Source organism: Amblyomma maculatum, chromosome 3 (genome assembly GCF_055883805.1).
Source record: "Amblyomma maculatum isolate TAMU_Amacu chromosome 3, ASM5588380v1, whole genome shotgun sequence".
NCBI lineage: Eukaryota > Metazoa > Arthropoda > Arachnida > Ixodida > Ixodidae > Amblyomma > Amblyomma maculatum.
In genome coordinates this window covers 197,836,756-197,863,299 of record NC_139346.1, presented here as the reverse complement: position 1 = coordinate 197,863,299, position 26,544 = coordinate 197,836,756, and the positions used below count along the sequence as shown (strand labels likewise).

General features: G+C 47.7%; 1 protein-coding gene and 1 long non-coding RNA gene across 2 annotated transcripts in view; one reads left to right on the top strand and one right to left on the bottom strand.

The window, feature by feature from the left end:
* LOC146197380 (dorsal-ventral patterning protein Sog-like) overlaps positions 1 to 26,544 on the bottom strand; it is a 224,120-nt gene that overhangs the window by 42,666 nt on the left and 154,910 nt on the right. Inside the window, exons 5-7 of the mRNA XM_084599191.1 lie at positions 20,940 to 21,057; positions 9,062 to 9,179; positions 4,810 to 4,951 (exon numbers count right to left, since the gene is read on the bottom strand). Of these exons, the coding sequence (XP_084455317.1) occupies positions 4,810 to 4,951; positions 9,062 to 9,179; positions 20,940 to 21,057 (378 nt within the window). The remainder of the gene's footprint in view (positions 1 to 4,809; positions 4,952 to 9,061; positions 9,180 to 20,939; positions 21,058 to 26,544) is intronic.
* The window catches only part of LOC146197381 (uncharacterized), a 201,353-nt gene that overhangs the window by 64,424 nt on the left and 110,385 nt on the right, over positions 1 to 26,544 (top strand). The gene's annotated exons all lie outside the window — the stretch shown is intronic.

Below are 26,544 nucleotides of genomic sequence, written 5' to 3'. Positions count from 1 at the left end.
TTTAATACTGTTTCACATCAACTTCTACTTTTCAAGCCTAGCAAACTTAATCTCGATACTAATGTTATGAAGTGCATTGAACGCTTTTTGGAGGGTCGTACCCAGTACGTCACCATTAACGACGGTGACTCACCCGTAAGTCCTGTAACTTCCGGCTTTCTTCAAGGTTCCGTACTAGGTCCTCTGCTCTTCCTAATTTATCTTCAATCTGATCTTAACATCTCCACTTGGTGTCACACCTGGTCTATGAAACTAAATGTTGGTAAGTGCAAAACGATGAGTTACAAGTACGTTTAACCAGTCTTCATGCGCCTATTTCCTCAATAACTCTCCTTTAACCTCTGTCTTTGATTATAAGTACTTTGACGTATACATTACTAGCAATCTATTATGGAAAGCGCATGCTGAACAAATTACTAATAACGCTAACCGAACGCCTGGTTTCTTTCGCCGCAATTTTTCCTTTGCTCCTGTGACCCTGAAACTTCTTCTTTATAAATCTCTTGTCCGCCCGAAACTTGAGTATGCCTCATCTGTTTGGGATCCCCACACTAAATCACTCATACAAGCCTTCGAATCCATTCAAAATCGCTCTGCTCGTTTCATTCTGTCTAACTATAGCAAGTGTAACACGTATGAAGAAAACGTTCTTCCTGAGCTCTCTTTACGCCGTCGCATTTCTCATTTATGTCTTTTTCACAAAATTTATTTCACGAATGAAAAGCTGAATCAATCTCTTTTTATAGTACTCTTACTTATTCTCATCCGGCATGCACCACAGATTCAAAGTTGGCGTGCCAAGCTGCATAACTAATCTTTATTTTGAATCCTTTGTTCCTATGATAAGTACGGACTGGAACCACCTTCCCGCCTTAGTTGTGTCCATCACCGCACCAGACTGCTTCAAGTATGCTGTATTTGATCACCTGCATTTACCCGCCCAGTGCACCGGCATTCTTTGTTTTTGATGTTCTTTTTTGTACTACCCACTTCTATCTCTAACGCCGAACGGTCTCGAGAGTAAATAAATGAAATGAAATGAAATCTATGCGGCTGTCCCAATCAAGCTGGAAGATATCGAAGACAAAGACTCAAAAGAAACGAAGCAAAAAATCATCGAATCACGTGACAGCTGCACGTGCGCATCTACACTTGTCCTAGAGGGCAGGTTGTATGCCTTCGAATTAAAGCCCCGTTCCACAATTCGTAAGTAAGACACGTATCAAACTGACAGCGCCGGAATACTTCGTTCTCACCCGCTGGTAAGCTGCACGCTACCACAACACTCCCACTGAAAGTCTACCTTGATATAAGTAAAAACGAAAGAAAGAATGGAAAGAATATTCCTTTATAAGACAAGCATTTACATCGCTATACCCTCACATAAACCCCAAAAGTAAGCAAAAATGTATGAAAAGATGGCCGGGGAGCGACCATTGTTGCATGACGTCATTTTAGTCTACGTTGCGGGTCCGGCGAACAGCTCCTTATTTGTGCAGCCTTTTTTCTACCCTCCGATTCAGCATAAACAACTACCAGAAAGAAATCAAACACTCTAACCGGCTTACGACGCGCGATAATATTTCGCATCATTTCCGTTTCACCCCGCCGGGGTGGCGCAGTGGTTACGGCGCTCGACTACTGTTCCCAAGGACGCGGGATCGAATCCCGGCCTCGGCGGCAGCTTTTCGATGGAGGCGAAAAGCAAGGCGCCCGTGTGCTGTGCGATGTCAGTGCACGTTAAAGAACCCCAAGTGGTCCGGAAATTTCCGGAGTCCTCCACTACGGCGTCTCTCATAGCCTGAGTCACTTTGGGACGTTAAACCCCACAAACCAACCAAACCAATTAACCATTTCTGTTTCCGTCGTTTGCCCTAGCCATATTTAGGACAGCAGAGGTCCAGGAACATGTGAAAAAATTCAAAGCGCCTGCGACCCTGAAAAAGGCAGTCTTTATATTCACGGAGTTTGCACTCACAATTACCCCGAGTGTAAGACAGCAGAGCACGGCGGGCCGTTAGATGTCACGTCAGAGCGTTAGAGCAGACCACTGCAGATGCGACGACAGGGTTCTCGTGGCCGATAAAAGGTGGCTGCCGGGGCCGGTTGTGTAAAGTGGGTCTGCAGGAGCATATAATCAAAGAAATTTGCGCACAGTTTCACACTGTTACGGGGGAACTGCAGAAGCGAAGTGACAAGTTCAAATTTTTGTAATGACAAACAGGTTGGCCAGAAAAGAATATAAAGGCACAGCAATAGCCATACGTTGGAGGCGATGGAGGAGAGAGTGAAAGAAGGAAGGGGCGCCATAGCGGAAGGATAATTTCGACCATCTAAGGGCGACCTTTACAGTACACCAATATCCCGCTCGACACGGGTATCCTGTGTATTTTGGCTGCATCTAAACGCAGACGCCACGGCAGGGATTTCATCGCGCGTCATTGTGTTCATCAACGGAGTGTTGCAACGAGCCACCGCTGTCGGTTAACTCGGTTTTTCCGCAAACCACTTGAGCATCTCTTCAGGAGCCATGGATATGGAATGCACCCAAGCACCACGCGCCCAGGAATGCCACGCGCAAGATTTGCGCGGAATAAGAACGTTCATTACTGCATACCGCGACCACAGTGTTACCGTACGCAGCCCACGTTGCCGCACAAATAACAAACGCGAACAATGATGAGTACGAAAAGGAGGAAGGGAGGTACGGAGTGCCTGGAATTCCGGACGAGGGTTCGCGAAGCCGGCCAATTCGCGGCGTGCACCGCGAGCCTAACTACGCCTCCTTCCGGGATGAAGCTCACTAAAGTTAACGTCGTTGCGTGTCTTCTTCCTTTTCTCCTTTCTTCCCTATCTCTCACTGCGGGTAAACTTCTTGCGCAGGTAACGGCAACGAATACGGGCAGAGAGGAAAAGAAAGGCGCGTGCTGCGCAAGAGAATGAAGGAAATAATAGAGGAGGTGCGGACGCGGAGAATTCCAATTTAATGAGAGACGCTGTTAGTGCGGCGAACCGTTGGGGCCCGCAGCGGTGGCTGGCTCAGTATACGGTGCGTGCGTAAGGGCACGGCGCCGCTGCTCGCGGGCTTTAGGGAGGACTCGGAGCGGGCCCTCAAAGGCGCCGGCAAATACATGACATACATGTGTGCGCACGGTGAAGAAGGTCAAGATGGACGATGTCGCAGGCTTGCATATTCGCTTCCTTGTTTTTTCCTACGGCACACGTTCTCTTGCGTTCCATTACTTAAAAAACAAAAGCTCTTAAATAATTTTACCACATCGTGTAACGTGTGCAGTGCTACCGTTAACTTTACTGGAGCACGATGTGGTTACGGATGCGTGACTTTAATCATGGCAACCACGGCACCGGGATTCATTTTTTTTTTTTTTTTTTACGGTCTCAAACGCATTGGCCGCTCGTTTACGTTTTCAATGGGGCAGAAATTTGTGCCTGCTGCCAGCGTAGTCGCTTCGCTAGTCCCGAAACCACCAGTTTCAGGTAAACTGTGACTTTATCTCATCTAAGCCACTAAATCTACGCGTAATAGCTACAAATGTCGCGCGAAAAGGTACCGATGCCGCGCGTATTGCGGCATCCTGCCAGAGAGTGACCCCACCATTTTCACTTCGGTGACGACACGCGTGCAGACCCCATGGCCAAGCGACGTAGCACCTGTCAATTCTTATGGAGTTACGTGTTTTAATTATCGCAATACGAAATTTGAGAAAAACAGAGTAAATGAATGCGCACCGACAATAGTCTTTCAGTGACGAGCCATTGGGCTTACGCTGGTCGCCCTGAGGACGCCAGGAGTCGGCCAAGTGCGGGCGAAGTGCGGGCCAGCTCATGCACAGTGGTGGGGCGGAAGAGGACGAAGACAGCACGAAGGCTGCGGATCGCGCAATACTAAATATGCTTTAGAAACGAGAAACAATGTCCAATCGTGTGTTTTTTTTTTTTTTTTTTTTGTGCTATGTTCTGTCGGTAAGGAGTGTCGACTCGAAAACGTCGCCTGATAAAGATGAATGTCAAAAACGTGTAATGGTGTTGAGTAGTACATTAATGCTTGTGTAATATGTAGTAGTTATGTTGACCAATTGCGATTAGTTAAATAGTTAAGTCGATTTAAGAAATTCAATGTTCCGTTTGAAGCGGCATCAGCGCACTCAATATAGAGAGTCCCAGGTGATATAAATTATTCCGGAGATGAAGCCCACCTCTCGTTTCGGGGCTCGAAACCTCGCGGTCTACAATTTGTCTTTAAAAATAACATAACGGGCGTAACGTGGCCTTCTACCTCAGTTCCACAAATGCGGTGTATGCTTCAAAGACGCCTTGCTGTTTACTCATAGTGGGTTGTCCGAATGTGGATAACCAAAGTACAAGATCGGTTCTGTTTATGGTGTTCAACTTCCCCAATCGACATCGCCTGCGAGAAGCCGCCCACGGTGGAGGACTACACATTGTTTAGACCACCTGGTGTTCTTTGTTGTAGACGGACATCGCACAGTGCACGGGCGCCCCTTGTGTTTAGCCTCCATTGAAACGCTAGCGCCGGAGCCTGCATTGAACCCCTCCTCCTCTGGATCAGCCATCTAGCCCTCAACCATTGAGTCACTGTGGCTGGCCGAGATAACAACGCTTAGCTAACAAGGGCTGTGCAGACATTACGAGATCCAGACATGGGGAAAATAACGTGGCTTCTTAAGGTGTTCAATTCGTTAAAACTAGGCGAAACAATTGCTGCAAACAGAGCCATTTCATCGTAGCAAGCCCGGCGCAAAGGCGCGCGTTGCTAAGCACTCGTACCTGGTTCGAGCCTGGTGGCCTGTGTGATTCTGCCGGCGACCAGCCCGTTGGGGTGCCCGGCCGTGACCAGTGCCATGTGCAGCTTTTCCTTCTGCAGCAGCCGCCGGTACACCTTGGGTATCTTGCTCCACACGGCGCACACCTGCGAGGCAGGGAACACGTTCAAGGCCGCACAAAGGCCAACTCGCTGCGTGTGTCGCGGGCTGCTGCCAAGTAGCCACACTTCTTGTACGCTGCGGACCCTGTACGATAGCTACTCGGGATATTCTTGGCATAGTCGAAGTGCTTTCACGACGCCCACGGCATCGTGTGGTCGTCGCGGGACGTATTTCGCTCTCGGACCGAAGCCTCGCGAACCCGCCTATAAGCCTGCCGTAATACTTTTGCACTTTCCATTTTCTCCCTTTCTCTTTTCCTGTGCGCCTTAACGAGCAAGGAAATGTAAGAAAGCGCGATTGCAACTCCGGCACCTGAGAGATTATTCGCACAGAGAGAAGCTGGTTCTATTCAGAGTGCAAGCAACAGTGCATGTTTTCAATGGTGAAGAAATCGAAGCGGGTTTTCTCTGCTCCTCTCTCGGCCTAGTTAGCTAAAAGCCAAATGAACGAGGAACACTTCAGCCGTACTGGACGTGGCCATATTCTTGCGAACCGCAAAAAAAAACAAAAAAGAGAGAAAAAAGTGGCCGAGCTTGGAAGAAGCACCGCGTCTTGTTCCGCATTGCTCTCTGCATAGGCACAGCAGCATCGACGGGCTCAAAGCGAATGAATGTGTGAAGCTTGTAGGTCAAGCATGCGAACTTAGTTTGTCTCAGCATTACAAATGGTGATGAAATGAACGAATAAAGTCGTGGCAGCGTCCTGGAATCTGCACGATGCCGGTTAAGGGTGGAAGGGAAGGGCAGTGTTCGTCACGTTAGGTGGTTCCAGTCAACATACTTTTGCTTGGAGGAACAAAAGCAATGTCACCGAAAGTTTAGCCCGTGAAAATTTCTTTGCCATCATCGGAAAATGTACACGGCAGGATGTGGCCAAAGGGAGCGAAGATTGAAGTCTGGCAAGAATGACGTCAGTTTTGAGCTTTTCCACATATCTCCGACGCGGTTTGACGAAAAGCTTGGCGATAGTCACGGTTTTAATCAGCGGAACTATTTTACATTCTGGCAGTGTATTTAAAAATTCGCCAAACGGCATGACGCGATGGCGTTAATGACTTCCTCCAGCGGTTTTTCTTCATGCACAACCCCAGTTCTTTCTCCTCTTTCAGTTCAATTCAGTTCACTCGTGTCCGACTCTTCGTGACCCTATGGACCATGTCACGCCACGCTTTCCGGTCTCTCACTATCTTCCTAACATCACATAACTTCATCTGCAGTGCCTCGAGGATGCCATCTAACCATCGCGTTCGCTGCCTACCCCTTCTCCGGCGACCCTAAACCTTTCCCAACATCAAATCTTTCTCCAGCGACTCCTCTCTTCTCATCAGATGACCAAAGTAGCTGAGCTTTAACTTTAGAATTTGACCTTCCAATAAGCAGTCAGGGTTTATGGTCGACAATATCGACTGGTTTGATCTTCTGGCAGTCCAAGGAACTCTCAAGAGTCTTCGCCAGCACCACAATTCAAACGCGTCAATTCTTCAGCGGTCAGCCTTTTTCACAGTCCAACTCTCGCATCCATACATCACAACTGGAAAGACCATAGCATGAGTTATACGGATCTTGGTTGGCAGACTAATGTCTCTTTCCCAGAAGCAGGCGTCTCCTAATTTCATGGCTGCAGTCTCCTTCCGAGGTAATCTTGGCGCCCAAGAACAGAAAATCTGTCACAGCTTCCACTTCTTGTCCATTGATGCTCCAGGACTTGATAGGGCAAGACGCCATGATCCTTTGTCTTTTTAATGTTCAGTTTAAGCCCAAACTTCTCACTCTCTTCTTGTACGCGCATCAGAAGTCTCTTGAGTTCCACTTCACTTTCTGCCATTAAAGTGGTATCATCCGCATATCTAAGGTTGTTGATACGTTTTCCAGCAATCTTCACTCCAGCTGAAGACTCGTCCAGACCGGCCTTCCTCATGATGTACTCTGCATATAGGTTAAATAGGCAGGGCGACAGTATGCAGCCTTGCCTCACTCCTTTCTCGATCGGAAACCAATCACTAAGACCATGCCCAGTTCTGACTGTGGCCTCTTGCCCTTCATACAGGTTTCTGAGGAGACAGATGAGGTGAATTGGAACTTCCATCTCTGGTATCATCCGCATATCTAAGGTTGTTGATACGTTTTCCAGCAATCTTCACTCCAGCTGAAGACTCGTCCAGACCGGCCTTCCTCATGATGTACTCTGCATATAGGTTAAATAGGCAGGGCGACAGTATGCAGCCTTGCCTCACTCCTTTCTCGATCGGAAACCAATCACTAAGACCATGCCCAGTTCTGACTGTGGCCTCTTGCCCTTCATACAGGTTTCTGAGGAGACAGATGAGGTGAATTGGAACTTCCATCTCTTGGAGAGCTTGTCACAATCTGCTGTGATCTACGCAGTCAAACGCTTCTCCTCTTTACCGCACTACTAAATTTACAAAAGACCAAGACCATATATACGTACATCCCTTCCTTCGCCCCCCCTCCCTATCTCCCCCTCGTACCTCTGCAAAATCGACGTGCTCACGTGGCCTAGTCTAAGGCGTGTGCACGTGGTTCGTGACCCAGAATCATTGGTTAGATTGGGCAGCAATAAAAATACAGTGGATTCAAACGCCAATAAAACGTGGAACATTTCCTTTACTTAAAATAAATTATTTTACATAATTATGTCGTTTTACACATGCGCCGACCTTTCATTCACAATACATGTCTACTTTCTAAACAATTTCTTTCCACTCCGCGACGTCATGCATGACGTAGGTGTCTCTACAGGCCGACGTCCTGTTTTTCGCTGCTTTAACGCCGTCTCGTTGAAAATGCAATGAAAAATGTCTGTCATGTTGTTTCATACATTCGAATCGTTGCATGAAGGTGCGAAGAAGCGTTTAAGGGGATATGCTTGTATAGTAACGTGCACATGAAATTCGTGAAATAATTTCGACTACAGCAGTTAGGCATATGGCTACAATTAGCAATTTGTAGCGGGCGATCAGAGTATGCAGTTTTGAAGCGGAAGCTTCGATCACTACTGTAGGTAGTTCGAGTCGTCGGGTAAGCACGGTTCTCACCTAGTGAAAAAACCCTATGAGTCACAATAACCTCCTACAAATTCTCATACTAAACTAATACTAATCTCATACAAATCTCATATAAATCTTATATAATCTAATGCTATACTGATTCATCATATGAGAAATACATGAGAATTAGAGATTTGTATGAGTTTAGTATGAGGAATAGCCCTCAGACTTGAGGGAGATTTAGAGGTCAAACTTCATTGTTAAGCCTGGAGTCCGCTATGTGCCTTTGGGACATATCCACGTAGGTCACCAAGTGGCCCGTGAACACTGTCAAGGCCAAGGTTACGTGGGGTGACGTCAAGGTCACGTGACCTGGTGGTCGCCATGTGACTGCGGCATAGAAACGTATGCCACCAAGTGGTGCGTGACCACTGGCAAGGTCAAGGTCACGTAAGGTGACGTCAAGGTCAAGATCGAGGTCGCGTGACTTGGTGGGCGCCATGTGACTTTGGGGCATATAAGGGCAGGAATGAAAGGGTTTTCACATACGAATGAAGACCTCTTATGCCCTGCGTTGAGAATACTCTTACATTAGAAAGCACACTACGCAGGAAGGCGGAGAGGAAATAAATGTTAAAAGGAACTCCTAAATCTGTTCCACCATCAACAACATTACGTACTCTGTCACATTCAGAAGGAATAAAAGAAATGCAAAAGACTCCGCTCAGTCTAGAACGCGAGCAGCGGGGATCAGGCAATACTGCCGGCTTAAACACTGCTTGCTCGCTGCAGCCGATAACGTTCGCAGCTGTTGTCTGCCTTTTTTGCACTCACTCAGTAAAAAAAAACACTGAAGAACACAAAAAAGATCCAGTCGCATTAAAATATCGAAAGGCTTGTTATATCTCGATCAAGCGCTGCCGGCTAAAGCTCGGGGTGGGGAAGTGAGGGCGGGGGGTCGGAGCTGTCCTGCCAACTCTTTGTTTTTCACCGCTCTGCCCGCGGGTAGGGAACCCAAGGTCGAGCAGCAATGCAAAAAACACGTCCTTCCAGCAAACGATAGCGAAAAGGGGACGAGAGTACAGACCTGGCTGTTCCCACCGCCGCTACTGACGGTGGAGAAGGTGTTCTTGTTGGCCACTTCGTGCTCCTGAACGATGTAGCCCTCTTCGTTGGTGATGAGGATGCTGGTGACGGGGGTGGGACTGCGAAATTGAAAAGAGGAACGGTTCGCAAAACAAAATAACTGAAGGTACAACAGCTCTAGAAGTTTGTAGTGGGAGGAAGACAAGACAAAAATGCACGGAAATGATATATGAAAGCAAGGCTTTTGTTCAAGGATTTTGAAAGCTACTGGCTATTTCAACTACATGCACTGACAGCGAGCAGTGACTACCAGAAATGTCGAGGTGCGCTGCAGCGTAAAAAGACGGAGAAATGCAATGGACATGCTGTCTATCCATCCAACGTTTAACGTATACAATGCCATCTTGAAGCAAAAGCAAAGCCTGGGTGCATCAGGTATGAGCTACGCAGTTGGCTTTGAAAATAACTTCGAATGTTCTACCTTGTGCGCTTGACCTTTGCTTCAGCTGAAGCTAATTCCCCAAGGCGTCGCTAATATTTGTCTCACTGTAATCGGCAGTAAATTCACCGTAGCATGAGCCAGGTAATTTGTACGCTAGTACGTGCATATCGGATGAGAAACTGAAGCACTGCCGTTCCTGATAATATATCAAATGCTACCTCCTTGCCGTTTTGGATCAGCGGTTAGGGCAACCGCCTGCTGATCCCGAGGATGGCCGCGGCCATCGCATTTCGACAAGAGCGAAAAGCAAGCCCATATACAGAGTCTCTTACATTCATTTGGGGAAATTAAACACCATAAACAAACCGAAAACGAAAAGAAATACAACCAGACCATATCCTACGAAACGCCATTAGTTGATGGGCTCGGTGTGCAGGTTGTCAGGAACGTTCTGGACTCAAAAGTTTTATCTGTCGCGCCACATCAATATGCTTAAAACCTCTTGCCCATACTTTTGTCGTTTTAAAAATCGATGACCAGTTATAACTCGACCAGTAAATTACAATAACTTCCAGGTAATTAGTTGCTTGCAGCGTGCAGTTAAATACACTCCAGCTCAGATTCCGGCTGACCCACAAAGGTCGTACAGTTTCACTCAGGCAAGGCGTAGTTAAATTTTCTTCTCTGTCTTCATCTCGCTTCTAGGTGAACGCCGAGAGGCAGCTAATGCGACAATACTTGCTGCATGTTTTGTGTGGTGGAGAAAGTCAATGAGTGGACGTCTGGCTCTCAGCCACCCACCTGAATTCGATAGGATGCCTACAGCGCATGACACAAACGCTACTGACTCCCTCCATTATATGCACTAAGTATTCCAAATCCGTCTACTGGGGCTGTGCGATATGTGGCCCCACGCATTTGCGGCGTTACGCCTAGGTTCAGAAACAACAGCCACCGTGGCATTTTGATCTTGATGTCGTAAGCACTCCCGATGCGGCTTTCAGCCGTAATGATTTTTCCCGGAAAAGCGCCCCCGTAACTGCGTCGATTCCAGGTTTCCCAACTCCTTTCTGTGGAATAAAACATACCCAGGCGCCATCATATACACAGCCGCCGCGATGAAATGATCGTCCGGTCAGCTGTTTTACGAATTACTTATCTATTGATCATGTCCTTGTGAGAAAATTTCTTTTGCGTATGCGATACTGCGCCAGGTTTCAGCCCATCGCGTAAACCCGGCCGCTAGCCACGTTCGACCTTTAGAGTGACCGCACATGGTTCCCGTTTTTAAGCCGTCAGGTAAACCCGGTCGGTAGCCACGGCACGCAGAAGAAGAATGAAGAAAGAAGGAGCAAAAGAAGAATGAAGAACAAGAAAAAGAAGATGGCAAAGAAGAAGAAATATGTTGAAGAAGAAGGTTGAAGAAGCAGAATGAAGAAGTAGAAGCAGAATGAACAAGAAGAAGAATGAAGAAGACTGGTGACTCGGCAATTCCTAACTATAGCTTATATCGATTCTTGGGCTCCGCGTCACAATGGCAGCACCACCCACATTGCCTGAACCTAACCTAACCCACCTAACCTAACCTAACCTAACCTAACCTAACCTAACCTAACCTAACCTAACCTAACCTAACCTAACGTAACGTAACCTAACCTAACCTAACCTAACGTAACGTAACCTAACCTAACCTAACCTAACCTAACCTAACCCAAGCAATACACTTGTCTAGCTAGGCACACACGAAATTGTTTAGAAGCCGTCGCATGTCGAAATGCAATGCACGTGGTGCCTCCGTTGATTTGATTACCACCGAGGGCGCCGGGTGTCCAGCCGAATCAGTGGAGGGACCTTTTGAAGCGAAAAGCTTCACCAGGCTAGTCAGCTCCGAGTCTCGCGTGTGCTCCGTCGTTAGAAACACATATATTATCATCAGAAGCATCATCATCATCATAATCATCAGCCTGATTATACCCACTGCAGGGCGAAGGCCTCACCCATATTTCTCCACTTAACCAGGTTCTGTGCTAGCTGCATCCACTTGACGCCAGCGAACTTCTTAACCTCACCCACCCACCTAACTTTCTGCCGCCCCCTGCTACGCTTTCCTTCCCTTGGAATCCAGTTTGTTACCCTAAGCGACCATCGGTTATCCTCTCTTTGCACTACATGTCCTGCACATGCCCATTTCTTCTTAATTTCCACTAGAATGTCGGTAACTTGAGTTATTTCTCTGACCCACTCTGCACGCTTCCTATCTCTTAATGTTACCCCTACCATTTTTCGTTCCATAGCCCTCTGGGTTGTCCTCAACTTAAGTAGAACTCTCTTGGTTAGCCTCCACGTTTCAGCCCCATAGGTGAGTACAGGTAAGATGCAACTGTTGTATACTTTCCTCTTGAGCGATACCGGTAAGCTGCTAGTCATAATCTGCGAGTGCTTGCCAAATGCGCTCCATCCCAATCTTATTCTTCTTGTTATTTCCTTTTCATGGTCCGGATCTGCGGTTACTACCTGTCCTAAGTAGACATAATCTCCTACTACTTCCAGTACTTCGCTACCTAATGTAAACTGCTGTTCCTTTCCGAGGCTGTTGAACATTAGTCTTCTGCATATTGATTTTCAAGCCTACCTTTCTACTTTTCCTGTCTAGGTCACCAACCATTATTTGCAGTTCATCCCCCGAGTTGCTTAGCAAGGCAATGTCATCAGGAAATCGAAGATTACTGAGGTATTCTCCATCTACCATTATCCCTAACTGCTCCCATTCCAAGTTTCTGAATACCTCCTCTAAGCAGTCTATGAATAGTACTGGGGAGGTTGTGTCTCCTTGTCTAACACTTTTCTTTATGGGAATTTTGTTACTTTCTTTATGCAGAACTATGGTTGCTCTGCAGCCACTATATATATCTTCCAGCACTTTCACGTACGGCTCGTCTACCGCCTGATTTCGCAATGCCTGCATCACCGCCGAGGTTTCAGCTGAGTCAAATACTTTTTCGTAATCAATGAATGCTATGTATAAGGGCTGGTTATATTCCGAGCATTTTTCTATCACCTAATTGATGGTATGGATATGATCGATAGTAGAGTACCATTTCCGAAAACCTGCTTTATCCTTTGCTTGATTGCAGTCTAAGGTTGTCCTGATTCTATTAGCGATTACCTTAAATACCTTATACGTAACAGACAGTAAGCTGATTGATCTGTAACTTTTAAGGTCCTTAGAGTCCCCTTTCTTATGAATGAGGATAATGTTTGCATTCTGCCATGGTTCGGGTACCGTTGATGACACCAGGCACTGCGTATACAGGGTGGACAGCTTTTCTAGCACGATATCGCCCCCCCCCTCCCCCCCCCCCCCCCCCCCCGTCCTTCAGCAAATCTGTAGTTATCTGATCCTCTCCAGCTGATTTCCCCCTTTTCATTGTTTCTAATGCTTTCTTGACCTCGTCCAACGTCTGACTGTTTTTCCCTATCACCAATCTCCTTACGGTCCTGACTACTTTGGTTACTTTCCAGTCCAGTTACTTTTACTTCGGCCAGTAATCATTAATTGCCTATAATGCTTTATTCACAATGAATAATGACTCGCGACATTAGCCATAGCCCTAATAAAACTCGTAGCCAACAATGCAATCCGGAATCCAGATAACGAGCCGAGCAAAGCCAACGCACGAAGTCCCTGTGTGCTTTCGTTTTGCCGCAAGTAAGGATTAACGCATTACCGCTTCCATCGCGCCTCGAGGAGCATCACATGGTTGAAGCCAAACAGGGACCTTCACTGCGGCGTTCCTCAGTGCCGCATCCTCAGCACTCGCACGGCAAAATCAATGAACTTTTAATACGCATATTAATAATCACTTCGACGCAAGGAATGGGCACAGAGAAAGCTCAGTAACGCAAAGGCGAATAAATCAGAGACGACAGAATGTATTACGCAATAAGCTGACAAAAATGCAGGGGAGCTAGCTCTTAGCCCAATGCATAATAAATTCAAGCAGCCTAAGTAGCCCTTCGACGAACTGATAAGTCGAACCAAGAAAAAAAAAAAAAGAAAGTAACGAACAGGAAATAAAGCACAGCATAAAACTGGATGTTTCTACATTGCGTCAACCGAGAAAAGAAATCCTCAGTAAAAAGAGACAAAGAAATGCTTTAAAGGGAGCTTTGCGTAGCCACCGCATAACGGAAACTATTGGAAGTGCCATTATTATAAAGCACCAAAAAAGCCCTAAATGAAGTCATTTCATCATTCAGAAGAGATTCTTACTAAACGTCCAAAGCTTAATGCCATTAAATAAGTAAAACCCACCATACGAACATGTCCCAGGCCAGAAGAGAACGAACGCACTGATGGCCGGAAGCCGGACAGGATAAGCATAGCCTAGAGCCATGACAGAGATTAGCAAATTATTTAAATATTTAGAAGAGCCCGGAACGGGGCGCTGCATTCCATGTAACCGCTATACAGAAAAGCACACTATAGGCCGGGGGAAAGAAAGACGAAACAATGGAGCTCTGCTACAGCCAGGTGCACCGCTCGCGGGAAGGACAGAATTCGGCGCGCCATAGCGCCGTACTTAAATCGGTTTTAAGAATTAAAAACTTGATATGGCTGTTAAAAATCACCAGTTACAAAGCTCTAACTGCTATAAGGCTAGTGAAAGCACTAAATGAGAAGATAATTATTTCATTTTCATGAGCCAAATCAATAGCTTAATGTGGTTCATTGCTTTTTTTTTTATGTCCGCCCCCGGCGGTGTTGCTTCGCCAAAAAGCTGATCTTATAACAAGTTATAACAAGTGTTATTTAGGCACATAGTATACGAGCAGTAAAAAAGGACCCATAAGACGCATACATAGAAGCGGAAGAAGTCTATCGGCGAATGGCAGGCCTAAGGGTGGCCAGGATGGCCAAAAGGAAAGATGATCTGGGAGGAAAGTTAACCGCTAGGAAAGACTACCTGCACGAACGCTTCTCTAACAACATGACCTGGAGAACAAGCTGCGTCAACAGAGAAAGAAACGAAGCTGTGCTTATTTATGGCTTCGCTCACAGTGGCCCTGCAATATATCTTCCGTACCGAAAAAGGAGTCAAAAGGTAGCGAAGAATTGCAAACACCGTGAGGAAGGCGTCCTAGCTAGCTCCTATTCGACATCGATCGTCATGGGTGGCGGCCACGAAAGCCTTAACGAACTCCGGACGGTAACGACGTTACCGAGCGTGTCGACAACGAGGCAGTCGACTCGGGGCCATCGGGAGTGGCCAATCTGGCTGGGGAAGCCATTCTGATAACGCCAAGCAAGGCGAGGTAGAGAAGTGAAGTTCTGCCGGCTGATGACGTGACGTTCGTACACAGCTTGGTGCGAACTGTGCTCGCCAGTTAAAATCGCGGTAAAAATTTCGTCAGGCTGTTGAATAATAATGATGATAATAATATAGGTTCTAATATTGGTTTGGGCGGAAAGAATATGTACCCTCTCACAACGCGCACCGTCAGCTGAAGAGGTCTTCTAACTTCTAGAGTGCTGCAGTTACTTATCGGATGGAGTATTTGTAAGGCCACAACTCTGACTTGGCCACAACTAGGCCATGACTCTGAACTTTGTTGGGTTCCCAGATGGACTCTCCCTGAGTTGCTGTAGTCGCAGCCTTCGCTACTCCTCCGGCTTTTCTTGTCTTTGGCCTCTGTTGGGGCAATAAAACCAGCAGAAGCCGAAGAAGAAGCGAGAGGCTCAATTAGAGCAATTCAGGGAGAGGTCATCTTAGTATAGTTGTTCAGACTGTTGTCACTGAAATTTCCGCTCTCACACCGCAAGTGGTGTCTGCACTTTGCAAGTGGAGGCTGCACTTTCTGGTGATCTTGTGTGGGTGCGTCACAGCCACTCTCTGGCCGCAGTACGCACGATCTTCCTTCTGAAAACACCTTGTCTTCGGCTATACGCGCTGCTGGCTCTTCACGTCTACGAGAGATCTGCCTTGCTGCGCGTATAGTTGAATCTCGTCTCCGCTCTGACGTCACTTCGACGCTGCCTGGAAGGCGCGTTGGCCCTTCGCTGACTGCGTTTCCATTCGTGAGGACATGCCTACCGCAACAGTTATGCCCACAGGAACTGACATCTGTGTGGCGTCCGAAGCCGTTACTGAGGAGGTTTGTTAGTGAAGTAGTTCATTTCTACCGCGTAACGTGACCACACCGAACTCGGTAGAGGAAGAAAAGGAAGCCGAGGACTTTCACACTTGCACTCATCTGGCACCTAACAATGGACACCATCTTCGCTCCTGCCCTTTCTCCGCACTGCTCGTGTTTCTCCTCCTACTGCTTTAGGGTTATGGCATTGAGGTACGCAAAAACTTCCCAGCCCCAGGAATAATTTCGGCCGTCTTAACAATTCCCAAATGCATAAATTTATTTCGCAGCCCACTACGGCCTTTCGCTCTATCACTTATTTCACTCTCTTTTAATATTTTCTCTCATCGCGGTTTGAAAAGTCCAAAGACTAATCAGATAGTTATTACGGCTTTCCTCTCCTATAACCAAATCAATCTATCTTCATGGCGACAGCCGTTATTCAGATGTCATTGCTCGTCTGAAGACCGTTTCAGCATTGACACCTATGGGTAGAGAACAAAAACAAAACAAATGAAAGAGGAGAAAATGGAGCGGACGCCATCGTGGAAATATAAATGAAAAAAAAAAAAAAGGAGCTGAATCTCAAGCGACCGGAATAAGGAAAAAAAAAAAAAAACAGGAAGCCCAGAAGAAGGAAGTCTCGCGGAGAGTGCTACCCTACCCCTCTAACGCCGCCAAGTGCGGGTGCATTTCGATAGCGCCATCGGTTAAGCACCCATGCAACAACGCCGACCACACCGAGCAATGACTACTTTCGTTCATGTTTTACGTAGGCTGTAGTGTGGTTTAGCCGGTAGTTTGTAGTGGAGAACCGGGTATATATGCCTCTGCAAAACTGCTTAAAGCGAATCTCTTGGCGTTGCTGTGCTTTCTCCACATGGGTTTAGAGGTTGGTGCACTTGTTCAACCCCTAGCGGATCTGTTGGCTTAGTCGCCGCGGTGCTCTGGAGTGAGCGTGAGGTTGTTGGTTCGATTCCCGTCCGCACTGATATGGAGACGGAAAGTGGAATGGTAGTATGGTAATATTTCCGCGACGTCAGAGCTCTTTTAGTCAAGATATTATTGAGAATCACCTTTGTTCTTATTAACATGAATAATTACACTGATAAATAGAGTATTCACCATCATAATCATAACCATTGCGGCAGCTGGCCTGAACGAACTGCATTCTGCTGCAGAAAGATTATCAGTACTCAACTATTTGTAAGAAATGCGGAGGTCAACAATAACGGTTCGTCCTAAATTGAGCACAGCGCAGAGAGCTATGGAATGGAAAATGGCAGGTGTAAGGTTAGGAGACTGGAATCGTGCCGAATAGGCAATGAAAAAAATTACCGACGATTACGTTACTTCCTAATGCGAAATTTGAGCGCAGCAAATAAGCTGTTTCACCTTTTCGATAGATTGAGGCAAAGAAATCGAGCAACACATGTATGCGCTATCACAGAATTTTTTTTTATTTTTCACGCGTATTCCTTTAACAAAGACTCCACTAACAGTTCTTGACAGTCATGAAGGAAGCTTTGTGGTCGGAGAAATAGACTGATATATGTTCGACTTGGTACACCAATGCTTGATTCTCAAAGACGAGAACTATACAAGTGCCTCGCGAGGTTGTCACAGCCGTGGGACGCGTTACGAGCGAGAGGAACGGGATGTTCTCCCGCATAAGTGTGAAGAAATTCCTGTTTGTCTTTATGTCAACATTAAAGTCCCCCACTACTAACATCGGTGTGGATCGATGGAATCGCTCATGGCTCAGAAAGAACTGGCAGATAATTTCGCAGTGGCGAACGGCAGCGGCAATTTCGGCTCGGGCGGTGCACATATACAGATCCGCCGCCACCGATCTGGCTCTCTGATTGCCACCGCACAGGGGTTGCATTGGAGGAGGAGCGAAGAAAGGAATTAAGTTCGAGCCGGCGCTTTGACAACCGGAGACTCGCAGGAAGAGGGGGGAGGGGGGCGGCGTGTACACCCAGCGGCAAACGATGGGGGCAGAAGCGCGCGCAGCAAGCGGACAACGCGATAAAGGGAGGAGGGAAGAGATAGCAGCGACTGACTGATGCTGCTGACGCCGATAGTGAGTCAACGCCAGCTGCGGAGTTGGTTTCAGGGACAACGCCGCCGATGCCGATGCAAACAATATGATACCCTCGCTTCTGCAGCGCCAAGAACCAGGTCTAGCCGTGGGAAGGTGGTCACGTATTCGTCGACGTGCCGGGGCCTACGTGAAATAACCGGCGCGTCGACAACTGAAGAGCACCCTATCCGCCACACAGGAAAAGGGGGGGGGGGGGGGGGGGACCCTCCCCTCCTCTTTCTGCATGGCGGAGACGGTATTCTATGCAGTCACGTTATCTTGACTCTCTAGCGGCGTCAGCGGCATCCAGCGGCATCAGTCGGTCGCTGCTAGCGCTGGGGGGATGAAAGGGGGGCGGAGCTGGTTACGAGGCCGACGACGACGCCGACGCCGACGCCGATGCGAAACCCAGGAACGGACGCCAAAGAGCTGCGCTCTAAAAAAAAACGCGAATTGATGACATCTTAGTCAAAGTGGGCATAGGCAAGCCGTGTTGATGGCAATATACTGGATTAGAAGTAGGCGGATGAGATTAGGAAGTCCGCTACGATTAGGTAGCCGCAGTTGACACCGAGTCGTTGAATTTGAGAAACATGGGAAAGGACCTTGCTCTGCTTCGAGCGTAGTCAGCTGGTGAGGAAGATGACGATGATTCACAACACTGCATTCAGGTGTTCAGGACGTCCAGAAATAAGCCACTGTGGTGGAGCACTGTTTAATTCCTTTAGCGAAAATCAGAGGCGATAGTTCCTCTCTGCTCCAGGACCACTGGAGAAAAGTGACACTATACTGCATGAGAGGTCCAAGTCATGAAGGAACGCGGAGCGATGGCTGCCAGCCTTGCGTGCTTGTGGTGTTGTAATTGGCTATGCGTTGAAAACAATAGACCGTAGTCGTTTTTCTAAAACTCCCGCATGGTCATTTCTGGAAGCGTGACTGTAGACGGACCGTGAAGAGATGGTGCCAAATTATTCTTAGGTCGTGCAAAGATCCAGTGGAAACATACATGCTCCCAAACAATTGGTTTCTCAATACCCCTATTCCGCCGTTAAGCTTCCCAGCAAGCGTCCATTCACACCTTGCTTCATAAGCACGAACTCGCTGCATTCTGCCTTTACCTCCGAAGCTATATCAAGGATAGAATGACCACTCCGATTACTGCATCTCTGAGTACAATAGAAATATTTTAAACAACTAAAAGGGCTTAGTAGCCAATACGTTTCAGATTTAGTATTATGTTTCAATTTCTTGCGTGTTCTTATATACGTCTTTTTCTTTGCACCAATGTACGTTTATTTATAGCTACTATAGAATTCTTCTACTGTTTCATTTATTGCGCAGCGGCTCTCAGCAATTTTTACGACGCATGCTGTACACCCATCTTTCCTGACCCAAGCACGTGGCCCTGCATAAAAATATGAGAAAATACGGGAGCCATTCCGAATGGCTTTCGCACCACTTCGAAAATGATGGGCACTAAAGGAACGCCGGCCCTCGGAGAGAAGACGAATGCGCTGCAGTTCGTTCACGCCTACAACGGGCGAGAGAATTGGGAGGACGAAGAACCGTCAGAGGGCCATTCCAAAAAAAGAAAAAAAAAAGCTCGTTGTATTAGAATTGATCGTCTGTTTGCAACACGCGAGCGCTACTTTGCGTCAGGTTGCAGTATAAATTTGATTATGACTTGGAGCCTCAAAATGTTAGCACTAAACCATTCAAAGAAGGCAGGTTGTAAAAATATTGCAAAATAGGCTATTGAATGCATAAAGCGCCCGGCCATGCATGCTCTTTTATTGCAAAAAACGAAATTAATTTGTGATAAAAGCGAAATATTGTGAAAAGATCAATACTTTCGACCACTTCACTATCATAGTAATCATCAGCTGAACTAAGTCCATTTCAGAACGAAGGTCTCTATCACCGGCCTCCAGATAAACTTGCGCAGTACCAACTGTGACCACGTTGTACCCGAAAGCTTTGTAATCGCATTTGCCTAAGCGAGGTTCTGTCTCACGCGCTACTTCTCTGTTCCTTTGGAATGCACGAAATTACCCCGAGTTATCATATATTACCTGTTCTCCTCAATAAAGCTTCCGTGCGACTTGGCCCAAATGAAACCTGATGTTCTAAGCGGTCACCGGCGTATTTGCACGCATCACTAGGCAGCAACCTAGGGTGTTTCCGTTATTCAACTTCTCGCTACGTGTGTGACAGCCAATCTCACCCGAAACTGATCCATATACTACCGACGACCGCGCATATGAGCGCCACCCGAACGCATTTTAACTAAAGCAGCCGCCTTGGGACAGTTGCCGAAGTAACACCGATCTAGGGAGTGTGTAGCAGCGTGATTTCTACGAGTGCCAGAATAACCACGCTACTTTCTTTTGACGGCGCTAAGCATAGAACGTGCGTGTAGCGGGGAGACAGCCAGACGAGAGAGAGAGAGAGATTTTAATGGCAACAGGAGATGTCTGCCTGGTGGTAAGCCTAGCATGCTACTTCTGATGAGGGTGACAGAGTGTGGGAGGGGAAGGGGAAATAAATGAGAAAAAAAGAGAATCGGTGTCGCACACTTTCACACGCACATAATCACACGCAGATGAGTTTTAAAGGGTATTGATCAACCCTGTGTCCTTAAGAAAAGTTAACTTTCACACGCACATGATCACACAGATGAGTTTTAAAGGGTATTAATCAACCCTGTGTCCTTCAGAAAAGTTAGTAAGGCCTTGGTAGCTCGCGCAGCAGACGATCCGTCGCACCAAGGACCCAGGACATGTTCAAGGCGCAAGGCTGTGTCTTTAGGTAAGCTTAAATTATTGCGCAGTGTCCTGCGATGTGCAGTAAACCGTTGACAGGAGGTTACCAAATGTTCAAAATTTTCACACACATCACATGCAGAGCACAGAGGCCTGCTCGCTATGCCTATTTTATGTAGGAAGTAGTTTGTGTATGACACATTCAAGCGGATTCGGTGTAGACAGTTTCGATGCCACCTGTTCAAATTGTGAGGAATTAGAAAGACGCAAGTGGGATCTATTCGGTGTAGAGGTCGATATTGATGGTTCGGCTCACACCACAGAGAGCGTTGCAATCGCCATGATTCAGTTGCTACAAGTCTTGCTGCATCTCTTCGTGAGAATGGTACTGAAATTGTCCTTGTGGAATCTTTTAGTTCTTTTGCAGACGTTTGCTCGCTAGTGCCAGCGGTACCTGCTGTGGTAGACTCCGATGTGCAGGTCCTTCCTGATGTAGGTCAGGTACCCGACGGCCGCAACCGTAGTGGCTACGGTGGGGTACGAGCCGCGACCAGTCAGCAGGGCGGTGAACTCTGCACACAGAGAATAGAAGCGCGATCACGGTGTTATACCCATGAACAACATACATTTCATCTCCTGGCGTGTAAAAAGGCATTTTTAACGCAATAGTGGCGGCAAGAAAGCGATCAGGCTATGTTTCTCGACACGGCTTCAACAGTCATGCAAATTATAACCAGGCTTGCGTACACTTTACTTAGCTAGTCGTTCAAGCGAAGCGAGCGTACACGAATGCACAAACCAGCCAACCAGACAAGCGTAGAAACGCGACCTCCCATCCATTGGAATGATCTGTAATATGAAGCTTAGAGCTCATGGTTTCATTGTTGCGGCGTCATGTAAGCAGCATTATAACGTTGATGTACCGCTCTTAAAATAGACACGAATGCCTTTTGCATCGACCAGTGGTGCTTACAAGCGATTAAGGTCATAAATAATATTGCCTTCCGCCAAAGCTGCAGGAACTCACGTGTGAATAGAAAAGAAGATCCACCGATTTTTCGGACAATAGATAGATAGATGGATTTATTGAAAGGAAAAGCAGAGAGGTTGGTCGCAATAATTCAAATCTGACCTGTTACTCTGCACTGGGGAAGGGGAAGGGGAGAAGAAAGAAGATCATGATGGGTGACGATGTGGGAGAAGGCATATGAAATATATATCCAGGCTCTGTAGCTTGCCTCTCAAGCGCGAATCAAGCCCGCTGGCGCACAAAAAAAAAAACTGCAAAGAGCACGCACTGCCTGGACACCCTTCTCCTTGTCCTGCCAAGCGCCCAGCAGCCATTCCTCCGACAAAGGCCTCTTGTCCAAACGCTTCAAGGAAGCGGCTAGCACACTTCTTGCCCGTATACACTGGGCACACCAATAATATATGGTCCACAGTCTCTGGGATGCCACAAGTTGAACATTCCGGCGAGTCCACCTGTCCAATTAAATGCAAGTAATTGCGCGTGAAAGCCACATTTAAACGAAGCCTATGTAACAATCATGCCTGATGACGCGGAATATCACGCGGAACATAAAATTTCAATGTTCGGACAAGTTGTATTGGGTATCGCATACATTTGCGAGCCGCAGGCATAATGATATAGCTCCACGCAGTGTGGATGCTTACCGAGGAAATGCATCAAACAAATAATTGCTGTCCTCTTGTTTAAATAAAATAATTTTCCGGTCGGTCGACTGGTCGGCGGTCCATCAACGTGTCAAAAGTAAACTGACGAGAAAAACGCTACCCAACAAGGATAACAGTTGGCCTGGGTACACTTGTGTCCACCTCTAACAATAAAACATCATTAAGACGGAGGTATTAACCCGAGACAAAGCCAGGCGGGAAGGAATTACACATCCCTTAATACTCCCAGCGGTCCGGTGCGTGCAGCATCATGCTTCTCCACCCTCCCTAAATGCCCTCTGCGCACTGGCCGTTGTCTTAGAGCGACAAGTTCGCCACAACCGGTTGCGATCAGCTAGAGGCCGTTTCCTCCGACGGTGTTGTTGAGGCAGACGGCGCTGTACTAATGCGCGCATTCACCCGCGGCGTGCAAAGAGGCCCGAGCGGCCGTAATTACGCGCGCGCGCGCGTTACGAAAGGGAGAAAGGAGATGCGCGGCGGGGATGCCGAAGATGAGAAGCGCCGCATCCGGGTGCGCTAATGAGTTCCCCTGCATCGGGAGTTGGTAAACCGCCCACAGCCCTTTCAAGCCAGTGTCGCGCTCGTGGTATTGCTCCTCCACACGCGACATCTGGCACGGCGGAGTGTGCGCAAGCACGCGTGTTTACCGAGCTCAGCAGACCACGTAGCCCCCTAAATTGAATGAATTGTCAAACCACGGCTGTTCCCGCATCATTGCGAAGTGCTTGGGGGAAAAAAATTCTACGAGGCACTTTGGATCACTAAACTGCGATGAGGCGAAAGCATCTGTTGCGAGGTGGTCCGGAGCCCTCCACTACCGGCACCTCTTTCTCTCTTTTTACACTCCCACCTTCCTCCTTTTCCTTGCGGCTCGGTTAAGGTTTTCGCGGAAAACTGGGACAGGTGGGTCACCGCCGCTTGCGGCGGGGGCTTGCCTGCCACCGAATTTTTATTTGTTGTAGGCCGTCATTGCACCGGCCACCACTTCGGTGGTGGACGATGGCCGTTGTTGCGGCGCGTGTCTTTCTCTCCCTCTTCCTTTTCTCTCTTCTCTATTTTTTCATCTGTCTGCACGAGGCAGCGGAGGTAGAGGCGAAACGAAGAGGCGTCCGTGTGCTGTGCGATGTCAGCGCACGGTAAAGATCCCCAGGTGGTCGAAATTACTCCGTAGCTTTTCACTACGGCTCCTCTTTCTCTCTTTTCACTTTCACTCCCACCTTCCTCCCTTCCCTTAAGGCGCGGTTGCGGTGTCCACAGAAAACAAGTGAGACGGTTACCACGCTTTTCCTTTCCTATAAATAAATAAAATAAGTTAAGGCAGCGGAGGTGGCTCAGCTACAGAGCCAGTAGCAGGCCCGTGGAATTTCTTTTCCTTCTTCCTACAGCCACAACAACAACATACTACGCCTTTTCTTTTCTGCAAATCAATTTGCAATGGCGCTGCTGCCTGCTGTACTACGTGCTTCTGTATGCTGTGGGGTGTGGCGTTTGAGTTATTTATTTATTTATGGCGCTGAGTTTGCCACACGGCATGAAAGGTGGTGGTAGAGTCACAGAAATGTGTGGAGTGCAACCATGTGCAAGAAGTCGCATAAACTGCGTGCATAAATGTTGTTTGTTATCCATAAGTGGAAATGAGAGTAATTATTCGGTGAAAGTCCAGCCTTTTGTAGAATGGTCTTGCGTTCGATGAAGCGCCAAATGAAAGGTGCTGCACGGACGCCTGGATCGGCATGACGCGATAGCGTAAGCTACCAGCCAACATATAAAGCCCCGCTTTAACCGAGTCATATGAACGTGATTGTGCGGCCTAGGGATAACGTGAAGGCAAGGGTCTTGGCAGGCTGGTTCTGATATTCCCCTCCCATATGAAAGGAGAGGCCCGAGTTGGCAGCCAAACGTAATGTCAGGAAGCCCTACGTCCAGTTAATGCTCCGCCATGTCAGCTGCCAGCTACCGCCTACCACGTAACGAAAGCGTTACGGCCGGCCGGACGGCCGGACGGACGGAGGCTATCGCTTTAAAATTAAGGATGATTCAACGTGGCTGGGCCGAATACCCAACAAGAGCACTAGAATGTCGGGGAATCGTCCTTAACCTACGTTTCGATTTCGTCTCGATTGTCAAATTCAAGCAGTCTTAAGACAAGAATCGGCGAAATCGATGACCGGTGACCTTAGTGGTAGTGCGCTCTATACTTTTTGAATCGCTTAACGCGCCTTAGGCAATATGTTACAGGTGTCTTCTTTATTGGTTGCGTACAGATGGAAGTTGATGAACACAACATGCAATGTACAGCGCGAGAGACGTGCACAGCAAAACTCTCGAGATGCTCGGCTGCGGTGACAACTTGTCGCCCCAGGCAATCCTCAGGCACAGATTTCTATTCCTGTGTGTGCTCTAATGATCTGCAGTAATGAAAAAGAAGGAAGCGGGGATGACGTATGTATTATAGTGAAGTGGCCAGCGAAGCTGATGCGTTCGCGTTACATCTAGGATCGAAACCCCCTGCGGACAAAAGTATATTGTTTTAGTCATTTCATACAATATCAAGCGGGCTTCGGAAATTATATAACGGCTACCTCGATGAGTGGAAGCTGTATAGCGCTAAAAAAAAAAAAAAAAAAAAATGAAACACATAGACAGAAAGAGAGAAAGAGAGAGAGAGAGAGAGAGAGAGAGAGAGAGAGAGAGAGAGAGAGAGAGAGAGAGAGAGAGAGAGAGAGAGAGAGAGACAAGCCCATGATGTCCACAGGAGGATTCCGGTCGGCTATACTATGCGCTGGAAAGGCATAGGGCGACGTAAAAGTTAAAAAAAAAGAAAAAATAGTTCAGATAAGTTGACTAGCAACGGCGCGCATGCTTGTCGCGCTAGGACGGTGACTTCGACAAATAAAACACTGCTTGGCCTGCTTTAAGGGCTGTCAGCCGTTGTGGCCAGATCCGAGAACTCCGTCAGTAGGCAGAGATTATGACCGGATATGATCCAGAATCCAGTGCTTGGCCCTCACCGCTGCAAAACAGGGCGTACGGAAAACGCATGCGCTATATTCTCACAACAACCACGAGGTACCTCGGCTGGGCTGCCAGTCACTCCGAGAAGAAATGGCCTGTTACACCTAGTGGCACGAGCAGAGGCACATTATTTTATGTTTATTTGGGGGGGTAGCCTCACCATAATATATGCCCTTTGCGCGAGCCACGCTGCAGGTGACCTAGTGTACGTGAAGAAATGGGATGATTGATTGACTCTTCGCCGTAGTAACCAGATTTCGCAGAGAAAAAAACTCGGTGAAAGTGATACGTGCGAAGAGTGCGGTAGACAGGACGCAGGCTTGTCCCCCTCGACGTTTTATGTCGAGGTAGGCAGGAAGTGAGACGGAGTATCGTCTTGCGATCGACTTGCGATCGACAAGTGGGTCGAGTGCCGTGACGCAAGCTTTATTTCCTGAGCCGAGGTCCCACCTGTGCAGCTTATTTATTTGATTTGTTTACAAGACACTACGGCCTCAGTCTTAGGCCTTTGGCAGGAGTGGACAGAGCCGTAAACACGTAAACAAAATGAAAAAAAAAAAACAGTGCAAGAATTCAAACAAAGAACGGTGGTACAGCCACACCAAGGAATAATTTCGCTCAGAACGGGCGCAGAAAAAGTTGCCACTCCAGCACAATCAAGCATTTCCTGATCCAATCCAAATAAGTTGGACAGAACACTTCAGCAATATTCAAACAGAAAATTGAGATGTAATTAGGCAGGTTTCAACAGATGCTGCGCGTACTCCCTCAGCGCTGTACTGCTCATTTTTCATCCCACTGCGAGCTTCTCTCAGAGCCGAGGCACTTTCCTGACAATTAGCAGTTAAGAGGTGAGGTTCCTCCTTTTATATTCAGCACACGCTGAAGCGAGCCATGCTGACGTGGAATGGGCCAGGTCGTTCTGTTTTTTAATTATTTTTTAGTAAGTCTAGAAGTCAGAAGCTCGCCAATGCGGCGGAATCTCGGTAGTAGAACTCCCGCGGTATTCACTGGGTGAGCCTGATTGAGATAATAGCAGCGCTACTCGCTTGATTTGCATTTCCATCTGTGTTTAACCTTTCCTAAGCAATACCGCGCCACTAAGTCGCCGGATGAAGTAAATGATTCATTCTCCGGCATCATCGGGCTACGCATGCGTGCGTCTCCCTTGCACGTGTCCCGCGCGTAGCAGACCATCCGCTTATACGCTCGGCGGCGCACACAGAGTATTTGCATTAACCACTGCTTCGTCCCGTCCCGCAGCTGTGCCAAGGCCGCGTCTTAATTATTACGCGCCGACCTCGCGCGTCACTCCGGACGGGGCTGTCGGCAGCGACAGCAGCCGGCGC